The following is a 21,051-nucleotide window of genomic DNA, read 5'->3' on the forward strand; positions in this document are numbered from 1 at the left end:
TTAAATTTGTCTATATAACCCACATTAAAAAAAAAAGTACTGTATTAGGTTTCAATTTGAAAAGACTTCTCCAAACCCTAGTCAAGATGCCATTGAGATAAGGAGAAATTATGGTTTCCCAACTATAATACAAATGTGGCATGAAGTCTCTTGTCATCTTACCTCGAGTATCACTCACTATAGACACGGATAACTCCAAAACCCGAATTTGTTCTGATAATCTAAACTCTTAACCAAGTAACGGTTACGAGAGAGTATTGGAAGTAGTACAAAAGACCATGAGAAGACAGGCGACACAAGAGATCTTTCTCGTAATTAATCAAACAAAAATAAAACAATAGATACAAGAGAAAGGAAAAGAGAGGAAAAAAAAGAAGAAGAAGAACAATATTACATTCAAGTGAAATGAAACCAAACCTCAGCAGAAAATAGAAGTAGAAGAAGAGAAGCTTTTTGGGCAGGTGCTTGTTCTTATAATATAAGACCACTTGCAAAGATCATGAGACCAATCTCGGTATAATTGTGGACAGAGCAATCCTCAGCAGCACGCAATCGATCCCAAAGACGAGGAAACAAAGAGGATAAAAATAAATAGAAGAAATTTACATTAGGTAGAGAGCTGGAATCTACCGCTCGGCTTTTTCCTTCTCCATCCCTGCCAAACAATACCCACCAAGAACATGAGTATAACGATTTATGACTTTTGTCACAAAACTATATAATGCAAAGAACAGAACACCGAGGATATATGACACTTACAAAGGCAATGTAATATAAAAAGGTCAGTCCAGCGAGGGCAACAAACCCGATTTGGAACACATTGTACCTGAAAGATACCAATAAGAAGAGTTGATTTTCATTAGTCTTATGTACACATTGAGACCTATATCTGCAGAAGTCCAATATTACTTACTTGTAGAGGTACTTAATACCACGAAGAGACTGCAAAGTGTGGCCAAATATCTCCTGTGCGGCGGTGGCTTGAGCATAATATCCAAATGCAGTGGCGCAGAATTGGATCACACTGGAGTTTCAGTGAGCCACAATAGCCAATTGTAAGAATTAAGGTTACTATGTATATACTTTTGATGCTTTCAGCTGACGGGAAATATGAGAACTAAGAAGTCTACCTGATAGAACAGAGGAGAATGAGACCAACATTGAAGAGGAAAGAGTTCATAAGAGTGGCTCCCCATCTGCAACAAGTAAATTAGGCTTCTGAGAAACAAAAAGAAAACAGAAAGATCTCTGAAATAGCAACAGCATTTCAAAACCACAAGATAAATTACTTCATTGGATGAATGGTAATGAAGACCAGCTTCAAACCAAGCATCATTGCCCCAGCAATAACAGCAAGTAGGAGGTAGAAACAGAAGAAAGCAAATGCAGCTGTGTCCAGAAGACCTAGAGAAGAAGAAAATGTCATATGTATCAACATAGAGCCAGGTCAGACACAAAAGAACATGGTATTGAGTAGCATAATAGGAACAGAAAATGAAGTTACCCCAGACGTCATCCAGTTTAATGAAAACTTCATTAAGAAAAGGAGAGAGTGGAGGGTCAACAAGTAGATATATGATGATGTGTGCAATCCAAGCCACAGAAACAATTAATCTTCAACAAGCAAAAGAAAAAGATTTATTTAATAAGAGCTTAACGGAGGGCTTATAGAGTGAAAGTACTAGAAGATTCTGTAAAATACAAACCCTAATATTCCAAGAATAAACTTGGCCAAGTATCCCAGGACAGTGAAGGCCCAAGCAGTTTCTGCCTGGAAAATGAACAAGGTAAGGGACATGTTGGATTATAGAATTCTTTCGATAGATAAACTACTGAGATACATATAGTCATCTACTCATCTTACCTTCTCTCCTTGCGGATACATCTCTTCTAAGAGGTTCACATCTTCTTCCAATTGGAGCAACTCCTGCAGGGTACATGAAAACCAATGAAATCCAATTAAGAGCAGTTAAGAATTCAAATCCACAATCAGGTATGCATAAAGCTGCCAGTAGTAGTGGGCCTATAGCAGAACTGGTTTCTATTTTCTAGCTAGATTTTTACTAGGAAAGATCACCTAAATAACTGCACCTACGGCCAAAAGCCCCTCTACACATCAGTAACCAATATCAACAGACGCATCGGCCAAGTTTGTGGATATGGAACATATTTGAAATAAGACCCCAAAGCTTTAGATATGATGGTGTACCTTTTCAACTGCTTTCACATTTTTCCTCCACTTCCTTCCCTTAGCACCACTTCGTTCTTCCTGGTGAAGTGCATCAGCTGCTTTCTTTAGTTCTCTTGCCTTTTTACCTAGTTCAGTTGCTTCCTGGAAAACATTTAGATGACTTGTTAGGCCACAAAAGACTGACCCAAATACATTCTTTAGAAAAGCTTGGCATGAAGACAACTAAAAAACCAGCACAATGAACCTTTATATACTGTGACCGAGTGATAACAGCCTTTGGTCGTCTGATGAATGCAGTGATAAGTCCCAAGGGTAGACAAGCAATACCAACACCACCAAATATCTAAAACATTTAAGATAAAAGAGTTTATCTTTAGAGGAAACAAAAAATGACAGCCACCAAAAGTCTTTTAACTACAAGAGAACACAACCAAGCCTCCTTAATATAAGAAAGATAACATGCCTTCCAAGACAATGAGGTGCAACTTTTAACACAAACACCTAACAGAGGAATGTACATACCGTGAAGAGCACTGACCCAACAATTGTAGCTAGAGCTACAACATATTCTGGAAACGTAGTACGCATGGTCCACGTCTTCTCAGATGCAGCATTAGCTGTATATGCTGAGCACTGCCAATCGATTAAACAAAGGAGCACGAACAATATGTTACACTTTGAAATATACTTGCATAGAGACTAATGAGCGATAAACTGATACCAAGAATACAATAAAAGATCAAGTATTACCTGACGAGCAGTGTTACCAATGCAAGGTTGATTATTTGAAAACTGCCATGAAGTAGGGAAAGTGGTTGTGGCAGAAGACAAGTGCCTGACAGAGAAGTCCACCTTTCCAATGACTCCTAAATAATAGATTGTAGAAGCACATTATAAGCAGAAACTTAAAGATCACGAAACTACATGCAAACTTGGAAGCCTCATAGAAGATTAAAAAAAAAAAAAAGAGCTATGCTCATGTATGTAAGCCAAACACATAGGTGAGGAAGGACTCTAAAAAGAGCTGGGCAAGACAAAACATCATTTAATGATCTCACATCACTATGTAAATAAGAAAAACATCAGATAATCACCCTTTTCACAATCCCACTAATGGTCAATCACTACTCCAACATAATCTCAGAATTTTCATCAAACCAGGGGGAATACGAAGCTCAAATCTACAAAAGAAACCAAAGCACAGTAATAACTAACCGTATAATATCCCAAGCACCAGAGCACAAACAACAGCAGTAGTAACCACCCAAATCAAAGCACTTTTTATCCTCTTTCCAAGACTCCTGCAGTAAAAAACGAAATCCCACAAAAAAAAACAAAAAACTTCAGCAACTCTCGATTATCAACTTAACAAACTCAAAAAATATAAAGTCGTGGAGAAAGAAACAAACTTGTCCTGGTCGCCTTCATAGAAAAACATAGCGAAGGGGATGATGAAGAAGACAAGCACAGCGTCGATAATGTAAACGGCAAGCCAAAGATCCTTCATGGGCAAAGTGAGGTTGCAGGCGCCGTTGTAAATCGAATGGCGACAAGCATGCCGGTTAGCCACATCGGCGGGCAACATGAGAATGGAGATCATAGCAATGGATAACCCAAAGACAACAACGAATTTGGGGAAATAAGCCTGGTTCGCGTCATCTGGATGCTGGTAGTTGACGAGGAGGTAGATGCTGGAGATGAAAACAATGACGCAAACCACGATCGCTACTATCAAGAGAGCGAGATTGAAATCTCCCATCGCGTCCCAATGTTACGAGAGGTCCTTAACCCCCAGGGCCTCCTAGGTTGAGAGAGAAAGCAGCAACTCGATTCAAACAAAATTAGGGTTTCTTTTGAGGCTTCGAATTTTGAAATTGAATTTGGGGATTTTTTTTTTTTTTTTTTTTTGTAGATCTGTTTTTTTCTTTTTCTTTTCACCTACATATGTCGAAAAACCAACCAGGTTGGAAAAGACAAACGAAGACTGCGTCCGGGTATGTGAACTCGAGTCTGATAATTTACGTATAAGCCCCTCTCTTATATGTCATATTTACTAAAATACCTTCGATTGTGACAGATGGGTATGGGATGTTACAGTAATTGTCTAAGACGAGACGAGGAGGAAAATGTTTTACTTTGTCCAAAGTCGTCTCTTTTTCTCTCTCTCTCTCTCTTAAAAAATTGTGGGTGAATCCACCGTTCAACGAGCGTGACGATGAAGAAAGAGAAGAAGCCGACCCGTCGTTCAAATCTCTGTCATCATCGTTCGTTCCTCAACATTAACCCCAACCCTGCGTTTAGGGTTTTACCTTCTTCTTCTTCTATTCGATTTCTTCGTTCCTCGATTCGATTCGATTTCGCGACATGTCTCTTCCTGATTCCCTCGCTTCGTCTTCTTCTTCTTCTCCTCCTCCTCCTCCTGTGACCCGCGAAGAGACCGGGTATCATCGCTTTGAACACGCACAAGATAGTGGTTTTGATCAACGTGATCGACCACCATGGAATCGTACCGAGTACGATTACCGCCATGGGAGCATTGTTGCATCTGAGAACGTGAGGGATAGTTCGACTTCTTCTGAAGACCCTTGGTCTTGCGTTGTCGTCGTTGCTACCTTCTGTATCTTCGGTGAGATTCGAATTGTCAATCTATGCTTTGCTTTGTTTCCCTTGTGTGAATGTTTTTTTTTTGTTGATGATATTTGTGTTTTGTCATTGAATTTGAATTCAGTGTCGATGACTTTGATTCTGGGGCTTTACGGCACCACCACCGTATGGTTGGGACCAAACTCTTCGTTCCTTATCAAGCCAACTTCAGTGTTCGTCCAAAATGTTATTGTATGTTCCTCTCCTCTCATGCATTAGGATCCCACCATTGTCGTCGAACTTTCCTGATATCATGTTTCTTTCTCAAGGTGGAAGAATTAGGGAACAAGGGATCAGGTTTGATACTCTATGGATTGAACCAAGCCCCGCAGCTTGATGTTCCGGCTAAATGGTCTGAACTTCACTATCTAGCCGTGCCAAATGATTCTTACAAGGTCATTAAGCTCTCTCTCTCTCTCTCTCTCTCTCTCTGCTATCTAGAAATGGCTATGCAACGGGTACTGATTCCTTTTTGTTTTGCTACTCGTTTCAGTATTGGATACAGTATTTGAACAAGGGGTCACGCTTAAAAGTTTCATATAATGTTGAATCTGTGGGTTCTTCCCTCTACCTTGTGATAGCCCAAGGTATGCTAGAGACGATTCCTTTTTTAATGATTATTACTTCAGTAAGTTAGATGGATGCTCTTATATTCTTTTTGTTGGTTACTTTAAGTTAGCGTCACAATAGTTTATTGGCAAAGTCGTGTGTTTGGTGATGTTTTGGTATCCACTAAGAGTCTAAGACAGCTATTAATTGGCTGTGTTTGCCATCTATTAATGATTTGTCTTCTTCCAGTAAGGCTTCTACTCGAAATCATTCTTATCACTACCTTTGGTGCATTGGCTACTGTAGTTTGTTCCTTCCCCTGATTTGATGTTTGAGATTTCGTGATGTATTCTGGTCTTTATTGGCTGTCAATAAGAAATAGTTGTTTAGTTATTCAGCTTTTTTATGCATTCATAATCGAAGGTGTGGATGGGCTCTCTGAGTGGGTACAAGACCCTACACGTCCAGACACCACTTTATCATGGCATATAATCTCTGGTAAGCAATCAAGACTTTAACTGATAGGTTTTAATTCATAATATTCATGAGCTCACTCACACTCTACCTATTTTATTTTGTGACAGATAGTGGTTACATTGAGCAGGACATAACTAAGTCGTCGAGCTATTACGTTGCAGTAGGCAACGTATACCTGAATGAAGTGAAGGTAAAAAGCTGAAGCAACTCATGATGATATATGTTAAATGTTAAATTTTTAGGATAAATTTTTGAAACAAGAGCCTCAATTGTTAGTTTTACTGCAGTATTTTGCCCCTTTCTAATCCGGAGTAGCTCTCTTTTTGTCTTAATATTCTCACACAATATCTATGTTCAGGCGACGATTGACATTCAAGTCGAGGGGATATTGTATGATACTACAAATGCTTATTACAATTGCTCTTTCCCTAACGACAAGTGCACTTTAGGTGTTCCATTATTTGGAACTAATGCTGCGGTACTAACATCACCAGGTCCAAAGCTGGTATGTAGCCCAATTCTTGTCTTTCTATTTCACTCTTCCTTACGAACGAGTTCATAGAGCAATACAAAATAGTTCACATTGTTATGTATGTATATTCCAGAAGAAATCTTACGAACCAGTCTGAATTCAACTCTCTTCTTGTTGTTCAGAACAATTCTAAGAATGAGTTCTGCGCAAAACTCTCATATGAACCAAGGTGGATTGCATACATGGTTTGCATGGGTAATGCTCTTTCTGTTAAACTTTTGAGTCATAGCAACCGGTTTTTTCGTTAAGACTTATATATAAAATTTTGCTTTTCTCCTGGGATTTTTTGATTACAGGTGTAGTGACAGCACTCTTGTTAATTGTCTCGAGTCTTTTCAATAAACGACAACCAGTCTCTGAAGACGAAACTGCTGATGAAAATGATGATGTAGCTCCTCTAATTCCTGGCAAAGACGACGATAACTCGAGCTGGTGCTCGTCCTACAGTTCTATCTTGACAAGTACTGAGGAACTGGAAGGCGCACATGGTGAAGGCCACAGTAGTACAAGATATCTCTGTGCGATTTGCTATGATGCGCCTAGAGACTGTTTCTTCCTCTCTTGTGGTCACTGCGTTGCTTGCTTCCAGTGCGGGACACGGTAATAAATAACCCATTCCTTCCATTTTTTAGGATAAAACATGACTTCGTTTAAACAATATTAGGATATGATCTTTTGTTTGGTTTTAAAATCGGACTGGGTTAACATTAATGATGACTTTTAAAAAATTGGATGTAATACGCAGGATAGCTGAAACATCAGGTTTTTGCCCTGTATGTCGTAGGAAGATCAGGAAGGTGAAGAAGATCTTTAATGTCTAACACCCAACAATGCACGTTGCTTGCTGTTGTTTCCTCGCATTACCGTATCTGTTGTATAGATGTAAAGACAAGTGTGGGATGGAGAAAAGCCATAAGAGTGCTTGTTTCTGTGTATGATGTATGGATTCCGGAGTTTTTCTCGGCTTGATTGTACTTGTAACCATATATCGTCGAACCCGGTTCATCCAAAATTATATTTTTTTTCGATTCGATAACTTCAGCGCCATTTCTTGTTTATAGTTAACTAGTATTAGACCCGTACCTTGTACGGGAAAAAGCTTAGACATAAGAATCATGTGCATCTCCTAAACCTCTCATCACTTTTCCATCTACACCATTATGCTTTGCATGTATGTAGCAGTTAATTTTCCACCTTCAAGAGATCAACGTACATACACAAATAGTATAGCAAAGTAAAAAAAAAAAAAAATCGCTACGCATATTACAAAATGAAAATACTGTAATGCAAATTACAGTCAAATTTATGTTTATCATGATCGGATAATTCTAGTAGGCATTTAAATAACACAGAATTAATTATATCACCAAACTCAGCAGTTCTTGTTCCGGTACATGAAAAAAAAAACATCATGTTTAGTTGACGCACCTGCTAGAAAAACCATAAATTCAGCTGATGTAATTGTTTTTTTTTTGTCAACGAAGTTTGCGTGAGTTTGTTACCGTAACAAAGTTTGAGCTCTTGTCAATTGCTTCAGATTCCTTACGCCTCCGTCTTTTTCTCTACCCGATATGAGGAAAGCAAGCATCTATGCTATCATCTTATTCGATGAATTTAAAGGGTTGAGTAAAGATCTATTGTGAAAATCATTGAGGGCCTTTTGTTTTGCAGAAAAAAGAAACAAAGATGGTGTCGATGGTTGGTAAAAAAATAGAATGGTCTGGATGATTGTTAAGTTTTTTTTATTATTTTACAGTGGTTTTATTTTGAAATTGCAGAGATCGTGGAGGAGTGGGAGGACAGTTACTCAAGAAAATTCAGGTTTTTTTCTAACGTTTTGCATTTTTGTTGTATTATTTTTTAGGGGAAAAATGTCATAAAATCCTCAACTTACCAAAACTGTTGAAAAAAGCATGAAATCTAGATATGATGAAATAAATACTTAACTTTTATTGATTTTTTGGATAAATCTCAAACTCTTGTTGACTCTGCCAAATAAGACACGTTGAAAAGTCAACTAACAGACTAATTTAACGGGTTAAGTCAATGTTAACAAATTCAGTTAAAACTTCAAAACGACGTCGTTTTGCTTTTTTTTTTAAAAGTGACATACATGAGTTTTGAACCCGACACCTTTGAAGAAAACATGGGCTACTTAACCATCTGAGCTATAACAATTAACAATTCATTGGGCACAAAAGTTAGAAATAATTTAAACTGATGATTTGGGAAAGAGCTGATCGGAAACGAATCAGCTCGTAAAAGAGTTGTTGATCTAAACGAGTTGACTGAGAGAGGTGGTGACGGATGAGAAGAGAGAGAGCTGAGTCGAGGTTGTCAATGTGGTTAATTGAATCTGAATTTTGAACTACTCCATTTTCTGGGATTTGAAAGATTTGGTTGTTGATGTGATTAATTGAATGTGAATCTTGTTTTTTTGGCCCAAGTTTTTAGTCGGAAACATCTACTTTCGTTTAATCTCTACATCTAATTTTGGTCGGAGATGCGAGATCGAATCTAGGGTTTCGAAAAAGGAAAGAGCTTCGACATCAACTGCTGTCGGAGAAGAGGCGGTGGTGGGGAGGAGAGTGTTGCCGCCTTGGATGGATCTGCCGTACTAACAGGGTTGTGGTGAGAAATGGAAAGAAGAAAGAGAAAGTGAAGCGACTTTAAGTATATTTGTTTGTAGAACAACAACATTAAAGTATTCTAGTCCAGTGGTTAAGTAAGTTGTTGTTGTCTCTCATAGGTGATGAGTTGGAACGGGTTCAATCTCATTTATGATTGTTTTTCTTTTTCTTTTATAAGCAAAACGACGTCGTTTTAATTGAATATATAAGCATTGACTTCCGTTAAATTAGTCCGTTAGTTGACTTGTCAACGTGTCTTATTTGGCAGAGTCAACAAGAGTTTGAGATTTCCAAAAAATCAATAAAAATTAAGTATTTATTTCACCATATGTAGAGTTCATGCTTTTTTTCAATAGTTTTGGTAAGTTGAGGATTTTATGACATTTTTCCCATTATTTTTTAGTTATTTTTAAAAAATAGAAAATAGAATATGATGTGGCTTAATCTTATTGGACATGTGACTTGTGGTTTATAGGATAAAGGATGATTATGATGGACAGGATGGGTAACAAACAACATATAGTATACACCAAAACCTGTGTAAATTAATAACGTTAGGACCATGACATTATTTTAATTTATAACGATATTAATTTATCTAAAAATTAATAATTATTATTTTATAGTGTAAATTAATAATTTATAGATATATATTTTTTCTTTAATTTTTATAAAAAATATGAATTATGACAATTTTAACAAATAAGATTAGACTTTTGGATGCTATCAATTTAGAATTGAATTTGTAATATTTATAAAACATTACTAACAATAAATTACAAATACTCTGAAAATGATGCATATGTAGAATTTGAATACTTAAAAAAAACTTTTATTTTTATGACATGTTATAGATTATTTTCTATTATTATAGTTTGAAAATATATCATAACAACTGTTTTATAGATATGAGCTATAGGAGAAAATTCAAAACTTTAAAACATACATATATCAACATATATATATATATATATGTAAATTTACATGATTATTAATTTACGATATTATTGGGACCATATTTTACATGAGAATTTCAAAAAAATATTATCTTATTACATTATCAAATTTTGTTATTTTTTATATTAATCCAACTTGGGACCAACAAAAATTATTAATTTATAGTGTTTATTAATTTACAGAGTATTAATTTATAGAGGTTTTACTGTATATAGATGCGAATTTTGACCCAAAGAAAGAAAAAAAAACAAACACTCATGATGCTCTCTTTCTCATTTGAGAAAATTAATTACTCCAAAATTTTGTAGCCAGTCCATTAAAGTCAAGGCTTTCAAATTCTATCTTCTTAATCACATTAAACTCTTTGATGATCCATTCCAAAAGCCTCGTACCCCTTAGTAGTTGGAGATATTGGTACATATAACTAACCATTTGATACTTCCGTCAAATAAATATTATTAGTTTATGACATATCTAAAATAAGACAACAAATACGAAGAGCATAAAAGTTAGCTTAATTTACCTTTTCTAGTCCAAATATAGTGAGATTCATAGAAATGACAAATAACCGGCCTAACGAAGTGCAGCTATATCCAGTACCATAACCAGCATCTAAATAAGTAACACATCTGTTTTCTTTGAAAAGTGCATACAACGATTCTTTGCCCTTTAGAAATAAAACACATTAGGTAGTTAGGGCATCTCCGGTAGGACATCCTAATCAACAGAGTTGATTATGTGATTCAAATCAAAAACAATATACCACATGAAAATTTGTTGTAAACATGTCCGGTTGGATATGTATGAGCCTTGAGTTGTTCAAGACAGAATTTATCACTTTGGTTATGTGATTCAAATTCTGCAACATAGTAAAGAATGAAATTACAAAATGAAGTTTGTGTATCTGTTATAAACAAATGAAAGTGGCAATTAAACTTAAACTTGAGTCAATGGCACTAATCTATCTTTCCATGGAGGAGATGTTCATAAGAGGTGCAATAAATATTTGTGAAAACCTGAAAATGAGAAGAAAAAAATAATAGACTCTTGATTCAGGATGAGTTGGAAGAAAGCACATGATCCACAATTCCACATTAGTGATCCCTTAGGGGGAGGTATTGGTTTAGGATTTAAAAAGAATTTTAATGACTTTAAAAGTTAGGTAAAATATGTTGTTATTCAATCAAAACTTTTAAAAACTCTTTAAAAATTTGGTGTTATTGGTTCTGGATTTGTAAAAAGTTATCTAAAATCTTGATAAATCTAGTGTTATTGGATTAAAAGTTTTATAAAGTCATTAAAAGTTTTATGTTATTCAAGTAAAACAAAAGAATCTTGGATTGTTAATGAATTCAAATTTTATGTTATTGGTTTAGGATTTTATATCATTTCCTTCATAACAAAAGTCATGAAAACTCTTTCATCAAACAGAAAGATTTTACAAGATTAGAAAAAACAAATCATCAAGATTTTAAAATACTTCCTAAACAATCTCTTAGAATCCTTCATTTTTAACTTTCAATTTTCTATGATTCTAACAATCAGCAAGAACATAAAGTCATTAAAATTCTTTCTAAATCCTAAACCAATATTTCTCCCTAACAATTATTTTTTGATTGCAAATACTTGATATATAATATAAGTATATTCGTATTTTGCTTTATTTTAAAAGGTTTACACCAGAGTGACATGTGTCAAGTGGTGAATGGTGAAGACACATAATTTACATTGTTCCCAAGCACACTATATCTTTCTTTCCGATTGGGACACTCTCTGGCCTCACGGGGTACTGAATTTTGATTTCTGGCAAACAAATCACGACCCCCTTCGGCCTCTCTTCTTCCACCACCGTGCTCTCTCTCTCGCATCGCCTTCTGCTCCTCCCTCCGGCCATTTGTCTCTTCTGCGAGCAAGTTCGTTTCTCTCTTCTCTATCCCCATCTTTGTTTTTTTTTTGTTCATCATCACGATCTCCTGCTAATGTTCGTTGCACTGATCTATCAATCCCGATTACAAAATTCGCCTGACATGTTTGATAATTTTTTTCTAGATCGTCTTCGAGGAATCTGCGTGCTAGGTTTTCTACGCCTTCTTCCTCCCCTAATTCCAGATCTGTAAGTTACCCTGGCACCGTAGCGGTTTCTGTTTGATAACCTTTTGATATGATCCTCGTTTTCACTTTGACTCTTTTTCAATTTCTGCAATTCGTCTGATTAGATTCTAGTATCGTTGAATCAATCGCTCTGTGGGCAGTCTATTTGTTTTCGATTGAACAACCTAGTGTTTATACGTTTGATTCCGTAACTAGTATCCCTAGTCGACGTCAAATCCATAGAATGACTCCAAACATTGATTTTCGCCAAAACTGATGCCAGAGTTTTGGATCTCTATGCGATCCTAAGTTTGTTAACACTAATGTAATCGTCTAATTCCTGAATTTCAACATTTTTCTTGCCTATGACAGCGTAAGGTAGAAGCAGCTGAATCCGGGAATCATGATGTCCTTCGAAATGAATGACCGAAAAAGTACGTCTACATTGTGATTTCTAGAAATAATGCGTTATCCGTGCCTATTGGAAGGGATGCTTGTTACTATAATTACACTTAAAACTATTCGTGCTATTGGAAGAGATTCATGTTACTTAGTTATACTTATTACGTTATTGAGTGAGTAGATCATCCGATGTCATGTTATTGTTGGGGAATCCATTTATTTTCCAGTATATTATCATCAGGGTGCAAAGTTATTCCTACTGAACTTGGTTATACTTTATGTGATTTGAAACAGAAATTGGGTTAGGGCTGACAGGATTTGGAGTATTTTTCTCGTTTTTGGGAGTAGTCTTTGTCTTTGATAAGGGATTACTTGCCATGGGAAACGTAAGTACCTCAGATATCTTTGTTTTCTCATGCTTTGACCACTATTCTTGCAAAGTACAAAACTAAGAGTGAGAGAGCTTGTTTCTTTTCATGTTTTCTCAGATTCTTTTCATCTCGGGTGTTAGTCTAACAATTGGCTTCAAGTCTACCATGCAGTTTTTCATGAAACGTCAAAATTATAAGGTCTAATTGCTTTTGCCATCTTTCTGTATCTTGTCAATATCTCTGGATCCGTCTCAGATATATCTTCACATATATATCCTTATACGCATGTTAATTTGGCTTTCCATATTCTCCACTCAGGGAACTATTTCTTTTGGCGTCGGTTTCTTTTTTGTTGTCATTGGGTGGCCAATCCTGGGAATGATGTTGGAGACCTATGGCTTTTTCGTACTCTTCAGGTCCTTTTGCTATTTTTCTTCTTCTTTACTGATATAGCTTGTGGGAATGTAAACAGATACTAAAAGCGTTTTGTATTTCAGTGGCTTCTGGCCAACCTTGGCAGTTTTTGCTCAGAAGATACCAGTTCTCGGTTGGATCATTCAGCAACCATATATTAGATCGGTATGTGTCCAATTCAAAATTCACTAATAATTGTCTTTGCATGAGACTCGTAGACTTCCACTACCACGTGCTGTTACTCAATGTTATCAATAACAATTTATCCATGTGAGCTGCTCAAAACCTGGTGAGATAGATGTATTACTCTGATCCACATTAAGAAATAGAACTCATGTGATTCCCAGTTTGGCTATCCAAATTACAATTGATCGTTCTCTCATTGTCTCTGATGATCTTGAGTTTCTAGGCCTATTGTTTTGTCAGTTTGCCTTAACTTTATTATGAACTCTGTCGCATATTCTGCCAATTGTTGGCTAATGCGATCGATTGACTGGTTGTTTATGTAATGTGTAGTTCTTTGACAAGTACCGTGGCAAGCGTGTGCCGGTTTAGTATCCTAGCCCGGGTAGAGAGACGATTCACTACTGAGCTAGATGCAGCTGAACAGGCGATTAAAGTTTTTTGGAAGAAAAAGTTGGTGGTGTGGTTGTCTGACTTCTGTAGAAAACTGTAAAACCATAGGAGAAAGAAATTAGGATGGAGCAGAACGTACAATTTGAAGCTGCGTGTCTATGTACTTAAGAGAAAACTCAGTGACTTAATTAATGCTCTTGATGGGTTTGTAAACGTTTTTTGGTTTCCTTTTAAAAAAATTTGACAAATCTGATTTTGGCCAAATCTGATTTTGGCAATACGTCGTCGCTTGTTTTTGGCACACCGCACACATATAAAATTGATTAGCGGTTCCGGTTTAATGTGTAATTCTAATGTGGTTCGGTTTATGACGAAATATAGATACTAGTGGCCAATCTGGAAGATGCGCAGTTTTTATGTACCGTTGCGTTAATCGATGTGTTGTTAAATCCTCTACAGACGTGGCACTTGCTTAGTGGTCACGCTCTCTCATTTGTTTTCCCCCGAAAAGAAAAGAGAAGCTTACCCATCTTTTAACTAGCCGTTGGGGCTGAAACTGAATCACCATCATTCATCATCATCCTCATCGCCCTTTTTTTTTTTTTTTTTTTTCTTTTACCCTAATTTATCCTCTTTATCCCCAACTAACTTTTCTCGAATTTTGTTATCTGACTGGTGAAGTAAAAAAAACACTGGAGGGGGATGAAGTCATCGAGAATGAAGTTTGCAAAGAAATTGAAATCGTTTAGAGCCGGCGAGTATCTGAATCAGGATCGGATTCTTCAGGTGCTTTCTGCTGCAGAAGATGGGATCTCTGAGTTTCTTCCGAAAATATCTAACCCCATTCCTCAGATTACAGCCGCCGGTTCTATCTGGAGAACCCCTCAGAAGCCTGGAGATCAAATCGCAAATGTAAAGGAGGAACTTGTGGAAAACGAAAGAAAAGGAGGAGGAGAAGAAGCTTCTAGAAGTGTCGTCGGAGACAAGGAGAACGTCCGGCCTCCGGTGAATCAGATTCCGAGAGTTCCGTGTGATCGGAAAGAGAGCAAATCGGAAGTTTCTAACGGATATGATAAAGCTATTGGATCTGGATTTAGAAGACCTGATTTGAATTCGAGCACACTTTTCGATCCGAATCTGTTAGAAGCGTTTGAATTAGCAGCAGTGTGCTTTAAGAAGATAGACGATTTCTCCAGAGTCGATGATGAAGAAAACCACATCCTCTTTCCCGTCGAAGAGGAAATCGAAAAAGACGAGAATACCCTTCCTCCGGTGATCCGCGTCGAAGAGGATAGACGGAAAGAAGAAAATGTCAACGCCCTTCAGTTAGTCAACGCCACCGCGGAAGGAGTCATCGGAGAAGACGGCGATGCCGTTATCGATCCGTTTTTGGAATTCGACGAACGGTGTCCTCCGGGAGGAGAGGAGTCAGTTGTTTTCTACACGACGACTCTCCGGGGAATCAGAAAAACGTTCGACGACTGCGACATGATCCGATTTCTGCTTGATAGTTTTAAGGTTAAGTACTACGAGAGAGATGTGTCGATGCATAGAGAGTATAGGGAAGAGCTCCGACGAATCTCAGCGGCGGATGAAACAGAGGTTCTGCCTCCGGTTCTGTTCGTTAAAGGAAGATGCATCGGAGGGGCTCAGAGGGTATTGGGTCTGCACGAGCAAGGTAAGTTCAAGGTTCTGTTTGAGGGCGTTCCAATCGCCGGAGATGAACGTTGCCTGCGATGCGATGGGTTTAGGTTTCTGATGTGTGATGGATGCAGAGGTAGTCGCCGGATTATCAACGGTGATGGATCAAGGATTCAGTGTTTGATATGTAACGAGAATGGCTTGGTTGTGTGCGTTGATTGCTGCTCCTCCTAATACCAATTTGTTTTTTTGTGTTGTATATATTACTCAAATTCGTTTATTATTATTATTATTTTCCAAAGTGCTGTAACGATTTCTTTATACGGAAAATAAAAAATATGGTCATTCGTTCTATATCAAATGCGTTGTATAACATTACCTACAAAGATTTCGAATTATAGACACGAATTGCACAAATTGTATAGCATTTGGTTAATGTTTATAAAACTATAGGATGTTTATAACATACCGGTTTTAGTAGCAGCATGTCTTAAATCTCCGATTGGATTATTATCATTAACTTACAAAAACTATAATTATTTGAGAAATCGAACATTCTATTTGATTAAATCAAATCCACTATCCACTTTTCACTAATTCTATGAATAGTTAAGTTATACTTGAATAAATTTTGGACTTGTATATGTGAAAGTTACACTAACAGTCAAAGTAGTCAAGAAGACCAAGTTGGAAGTGTTTTGGGCCGCCGGAGTCGACTGATTTGAGTGGAAAAATCTACTGATTGCAAACGAGAGGCGGGCCTTCCTTTTCAACCACAGCCGCCTATTTACTTTTATCATCACAAACTGCTAAAGGATTTTAATTTCTTTCTTTTTCCAGTACTTTTTTTTTTCAAGAAATACTTTAGGTCTTTAGCTATAAAACCTAACGTACAACAATTCTATTGTTGGATAACTTAAGTTTGAAGTTATCCTATTCCTAAAAAAAATTGTGTTTACATTGAGATAAGGCTTTGGGTTTGTGTTAGGAGTTATCTAATACAAGAGGTTTTACTATCAGGAATAGGAATAGTATTTTATATAAATAAGGGTGTTGAGTTGTGACACAATCTTAAGAGAGTTTGAGAGTTTTGAGAGATTAAGAGATTAAGGTTTTGAGTTATTTACCTTAATAATAAAGAAGAGTTGTTCTTTAGTTTGAAGACAGGTCTAGAATGCTGATTCATCTGGGAACAGAACCAGGTTCGAAAGCATATAGAATGTATGATCCGCAGAACAAGAAAATAGTGGTGAGTAGAGATGTGGTGTTTGATGAATCAAAGGGTTGGAGCTGGAATGGTGAAGGATCAGAATCTGAGACTAATGGCACATTTAGTATTTGCTTTGGAGAATTTGGAAACCATGGGATTCATGGTGAAGTGGAAAACAATGAAAATGCAGAAGATATGGAAACAGAGCAGATAATCGATAGTGGTAAAAACAGAGGAATCGAGAACAGAGTAAACGATGATAGGATTGACACCGGTACATCGGAGGAAGATACTCAAATAGGTCTGAGAAGGTCTATAAGATCAACTTCAAGGCCTAAATATCTTGATGATTATGTCTTAATCACAAATCAAGATTGTTTACAGCTTATGGAGGAGGAAGGAGAAATGTTGCTCTTACTACTAAATGAGGAACCTAGAAACTTTGATGAAGCAAGTGAGAGCAAGGAATGGATCATGGCCTGTGAGGGTGAGATACTATCTATAAACAAAAATCACACTTGGGACCTTGTTGATCGACCTACAGGAACAAAGCCAATAGGCTTAAAATGGGTCTTTAAGCTCAAGAAGAATGCAGATGGGAGCATAAATAAATACAAAGCGCGACTTGTTGCTAAAGGGTATGTTCAGCAACATGGGATTGATTTTGAAGAAGTATTTGCACCTGTTGCACGACTTGAAACCATACGACTTCTTGTCAATCTTGCTGCTTTACACGGATGGGAAGTGCACCATCTTGACGTTAAGACAGCGTTTCTTCACGGTGAGCTAAAAGAAACAGTTTATGTTGAGCAACCAGAGGGGTTCGAAGAGGAAGGTCAAGAGAACAAGATGTATAAGTTAAACAAAGCCTTATATGGTCTGAGACAAGCTCCAAGGGCATGGAACAATAAGCTGAATCAAATCTTGTGTGAGTTGAGTTTTAGAAAGTGCTCTAAAGAGCCATCGGTCTATCGAAAGGAGGTGGAAGGAGGTCGACTTGTTGTTGCTGTATATGTCGATGATTTGTTTGTCACTGGCACAAACAGAAGTATTATTGATCTGTTCAAGAGGGAGATGGCAACAAATTTTGATATGAGTGACTTAGGGAAGCTCACATACTACCTTGGTATTGAGGTCTGTCAACATGAGGAAGGTATAACTTCGAATCAGAGGAGATATGCTCTAAGGATCTTAGAAGAGGCTGGAATGAAGGATTGTAATCATGTACATATACCAATGGAGACGGGATTAAAGCTTGACAAATCTTTGAAGGAAAAACCGATTGATGCTACTAACTATAGGAGGAATGTTGGATGTCTTCGTTATCTGTTGCATACGAGGCCTGATTTATCATACTGTGTTGGTGTCTTAAGTCGTTATATGCAGGATCTGAGAGAGCCTCATGGAGTTGCACTGAAAAAATGTTTGAGATACTTAAAGGGAACAGTCAATCTGGGTTTAATTTTCGGTCTTGCAACCTCCAAGATACCAAGGATCGTAGGATATAGCGATAGTAGTCATAACGTTGACCCTGATGATGGTAAAAGTACAACCGGTCACATCTTCTACCTTGGAGAGAGCCCAGTTACTTGGTGTTCTCAAAAACAAGACATTGTTGCTCTCTCGTCTTGCGAGGCTGAATTTATGGCAGGAACAGAGGCAGCAAGACAAGCCATATGGTTGCAGGATTTGCTTGAAGAGGTCATTGGAGCACCTTGCGAGAAGGTTACCATTCGGATCGACAACAAGTCAGCCATTGCTTTGACAAAAAATCCAGTGTTTCATGGTCGGAGCAAACATATCCATACAAGGTATCATTTTATCAGAGAGTGTGTAGAGAATGAACAAGTGGAGGTAGAACATGTCCCTGGGAATGAGCAGAAGGCGGACATACTAACCAAGGCGCTTGGGAATAGCAAGTTCAAGGAAATGAGGGATCTTATTGGCATGAGAGAAGTGGCAGTAGAAGACTTCAAACTTAGGAGGGAGAATGTTGGATAACTTAAGTTTGAAGTTATCCTATTCCTAAAAGAAATTGTGTTTACATTGAGATAAGACTTTGGGTTTGTGTTAGGAGTTATCTAATACAAGAGGTTTTACTATTAGGAATAGGAATAGTGTTTTATATAAATAAGGGTGTTGAGTTGTGACACAACCTTAAGAGAATTTGAGAGTTTTGAGAGATTGAGAGATTAAGGTTTTGAGTTATTTTCCTTAATAATAAAGAAGAGTTGTTCTTTAGTTTAATCTCAAAAACTTAGAAACAAAATCCATAAAATGAATATTTTTGGTACTACCAAACTTCAGTACCAAGTGTATCGCAATCGCATTACAAAACGATTGGCTATGGATTGATTATACGATAAAGAAAATCAAAATAGTCCATTTTTAAGAAGAAAAAAGATGATTTCGATAACCAATGATTTTTTAAAGCGTGCAATTCGTTTTCTGCAAAACCTTTTTTTTTTCCTTTTTCTCTTTGTCTTTTATGGAAACAATTAATGCGGACTAGAGCGACAGTCGTGGATTCTACGAGGTCCAGTTACATTTCTTGGTGTCAGAAGATATTTGTTTCCCAAATTTTACATACAAATTAATTGTGGAAAACGTTTAAAAAAAAACTTTGTTACTTTTTGGTTGTTACTATTTGGTTGTTACTTGTACTTTTATAAAACTTTGTTACTATTGGTCTGTCAGCATTTTCGCTGATTTTAACAATGCATTTTACGTAACACTTTGACAAAAAAAAAAATCAAGTTTGAGACAACTCTCAATTTAGTTTTAGCTAAAACCTTTAAATGCAGTCCACTAAACATGTGTGGTTAACCCGATAATTGAAATCGTGTGATCTAAACCGTCCGATTCATAATCAATCCCACAGTTCCCGACGGAATAAAAGAAGAAAAAAAAAACATCTATTTTTATTTTGAGGGATTTTTATTTTTTAATTAAGGGACACACCGCCACAAACTCTTTCACTATAAAGCCGATCTAATAAGATAGACGAGGACCGGCCATAAATCTTTCTTCTCCACACACAAAAAGAAAAAAAGAAAAAAAAAATCAATTCAATCTCCTCCGATAATGGAAGGAACCGGCGTTGTTGCGGTGTACGGTAACGGTGCTATAACGGAGGCTAAGAAATCCCCTTTCTCCGTTAAGGTCGGTCTTGCTCAGATGCTCCGTGGTGGTGTTATCATGGATGTCGTCAACGCCGAGCAGGCTCGTATCGCCGAGGAAGCTGGTGCTTGCGCCGTCATGGCTTTGGAGCGTGTTCCCGCTGACATCCGTGCTCAAGGAGGCGTTGCTCGGATGAGCGATCCTCAGATGATTAAAGATATCAAACAGGCCGTTACGATTCCGGTCATGGCTAAGGCTAGGATTGGTCATTTCGTTGAAGCTCAGATCCTTGAAGCTATTGGGATCGATTACATCGATGAGAGCGAGGTTTTGACTCTCGCCGACGAAGACCATCACATCAACAAGCATAATTTCCGGATCCCTTTCGTTTGCGGCTGTAGGAATCTCGGCGAGGCTTTGAGGAGGATCCGTGAAGGTGCCGCCATGATTAGGACCAAAGGTGAGGCTGGTACTGGTAACATTATTGAAGCTGTTAGGCATGTCAGGTCTGTTATGGGTGACATTAGGGTTTTGCGGAACATGGATGATGATGAGGTTTTCACCTTCGCTAAGAAATTAGCCGCTCCTTACGATCTCGTGATGCAGACCAAGCAGCTTGGTCGTCTCCCCGTTGTTCAATTCGCCGCTGGTGGTGTCGCTACCCCGGCTGATGCGGCTCTCATGATGCAGCTTGGATGTGACGGTGTCTTTGTTGGTTCTGGTATCTTCAAGAGCGGTGACCCAGCGCGTCGTGCACGTGCCATTGTTCAGGCTGTCACTCATTACAGTGACCCTGAGATGCTTGTGGAGGTCAGCTGTGGCCTTGGTGAAGCTATGGTTGGGATCAATCTCAACGATGAGAAGGTTGAGAGGTTCGCTAATCGCTCCGAGTGATTAGAGACAAGAAAAACAGAAAATAAAAAAAAGGTAAAATTTCAGACGAAATGGTTTGAGACCATTTTGCAGTAATCTCTTTGAAAAGAAGAAGATGATGATATTTGTTGTTGGTAGTTTGTACCCTTTGTGTTTCCCTTATCACTTTGGTAGTGTTTTTGTTATTGTAATCCATTTGCAAGAACAAGTTTGTCAGTTATAATAATGTACTACTCACTCTCTTGATCAGTTGATTTTTGAAAATGATTATATTCTTCGATCCATTGATGATATGTTTGAGCTTGTTGCTCAATTAGGTGTGGATGGTAGTATTAGATTTTAGACAACCTATTAGTATCAGCTTGGTAGCAAAG

At 37.5% G+C, this 21,051-nt stretch overlaps 5 protein-coding genes and 1 long non-coding RNA gene across 8 annotated transcripts; 4 read left to right on the forward strand and 2 right to left on the reverse strand.

The window, feature by feature from the left end:
• Positions 1-190: 190 nt before the first annotated feature.
• LOC104734156 (LIMR family protein At5g01460-like) lies at positions 191-4,107 on the reverse strand. Its single transcript, XM_010453681.3, has 14 exons — positions 3,601-4,107; positions 3,407-3,492; positions 2,942-3,057; positions 2,714-2,824; positions 2,436-2,534; positions 2,210-2,332; positions 1,865-1,927; positions 1,707-1,771; positions 1,505-1,614; positions 1,290-1,404; positions 1,131-1,196; positions 914-1,024; positions 760-826; positions 191-655 (listed from the first exon to the last, which is right to left on the reverse strand). Exons 1-14 carry the CDS (start codon positions 3,948-3,950, stop codon positions 608-610), a joined length of 1,530 nt encoding a protein of 509 aa, XP_010451983.2. The 5' UTR covers positions 3,951-4,107; the 3' UTR covers positions 191-607.
• On the forward strand, positions 3,592-7,428 carry LOC104734158 (E3 ubiquitin-protein ligase APD2). 2 transcript variants are annotated; one of them, XM_087481449.1, is made up of 11 exons: positions 3,592-4,185; positions 4,269-4,817; positions 4,920-5,026; positions 5,104-5,229; positions 5,328-5,421; positions 5,807-5,881; positions 5,968-6,050; positions 6,219-6,365; positions 6,515-6,587; positions 6,689-6,992; positions 7,138-7,428. In XM_087481449.1, exons 2-11 carry the CDS (start codon positions 4,556-4,558, stop codon positions 7,211-7,213), a joined length of 1,347 nt encoding a protein of 448 aa, XP_087337575.1. In that variant the 5' UTR covers positions 3,592-4,185; positions 4,269-4,555; the 3' UTR covers positions 7,214-7,428. The 2 variants fall into 2 exon arrangements, 1 of the variants encoding a protein (XP_087337575.1); XR_015578087.1 differs by lacking the exon at positions 3,592-4,185 and having other exon boundaries at positions 4,303-4,817; positions 6,466-6,587.
• Positions 7,429-10,053: 2,625 nt separating this feature from the next.
• On the reverse strand, positions 10,054-11,107 carry LOC147929074 (uncharacterized). 2 transcript variants are annotated; one of them, XR_015577426.1, is made up of 4 exons: positions 10,996-11,107; positions 10,743-10,838; positions 10,503-10,646; positions 10,054-10,403 (listed from the first exon to the last, which is right to left on the reverse strand). It is a non-coding gene; the product is annotated as an uncharacterized LOC147929074 (long non-coding RNA). The 2 variants fall into 2 exon arrangements; XR_015577425.1 differs by having other exon boundaries at positions 10,054-10,417.
• A 486-nt stretch (positions 11,108-11,593) lies between these two features.
• LOC104734159 (vesicle transport protein GOT1-like) lies at positions 11,594-14,081 on the forward strand. The gene is made up of 8 exons (XM_019234390.2): positions 11,594-11,892; positions 12,029-12,092; positions 12,443-12,504; positions 12,767-12,858; positions 12,961-13,041; positions 13,162-13,259; positions 13,341-13,422; positions 13,774-14,081. Exons 3-8 carry the CDS (start codon positions 12,474-12,476, stop codon positions 13,810-13,812), a joined length of 423 nt encoding a protein of 140 aa, XP_019089935.1. The 5' UTR covers positions 11,594-11,892; positions 12,029-12,092; positions 12,443-12,473; the 3' UTR covers positions 13,813-14,081.
• Positions 14,082-14,250: 169 nt separating this feature from the next.
• LOC104734161 (uncharacterized) lies at positions 14,251-15,835 on the forward strand. Its single transcript, XM_010453685.3, has one exon. It carries the CDS (start codon positions 14,536-14,538, stop codon positions 15,706-15,708), a length of 1,173 nt encoding a protein of 390 aa, XP_010451987.2. The 5' UTR covers positions 14,251-14,535; the 3' UTR covers positions 15,709-15,835.
• Positions 15,836-19,427: 3,592 nt separating this feature from the next.
• LOC104734162 (pyridoxal 5'-phosphate synthase subunit PDX1.3) lies at positions 19,428-20,961 on the forward strand. The gene has a single exon (XM_087481450.1). It carries the CDS (start codon positions 19,769-19,771, stop codon positions 20,696-20,698), a length of 930 nt encoding a protein of 309 aa, XP_087337576.1. The 5' UTR covers positions 19,428-19,768; the 3' UTR covers positions 20,699-20,961.
• Positions 20,962-21,051: the final 90 nt, after the last annotated feature.

The sequence above is a fragment of the Camelina sativa genome, chromosome 13 (assembly GCF_030686135.1).
Source record: "Camelina sativa cultivar CO46 ecotype springtype chromosome 13, ASM3068613v1".
NCBI classification, from domain to species: Eukaryota; Viridiplantae; Streptophyta; class Magnoliopsida; order Brassicales; family Brassicaceae; genus Camelina; species Camelina sativa.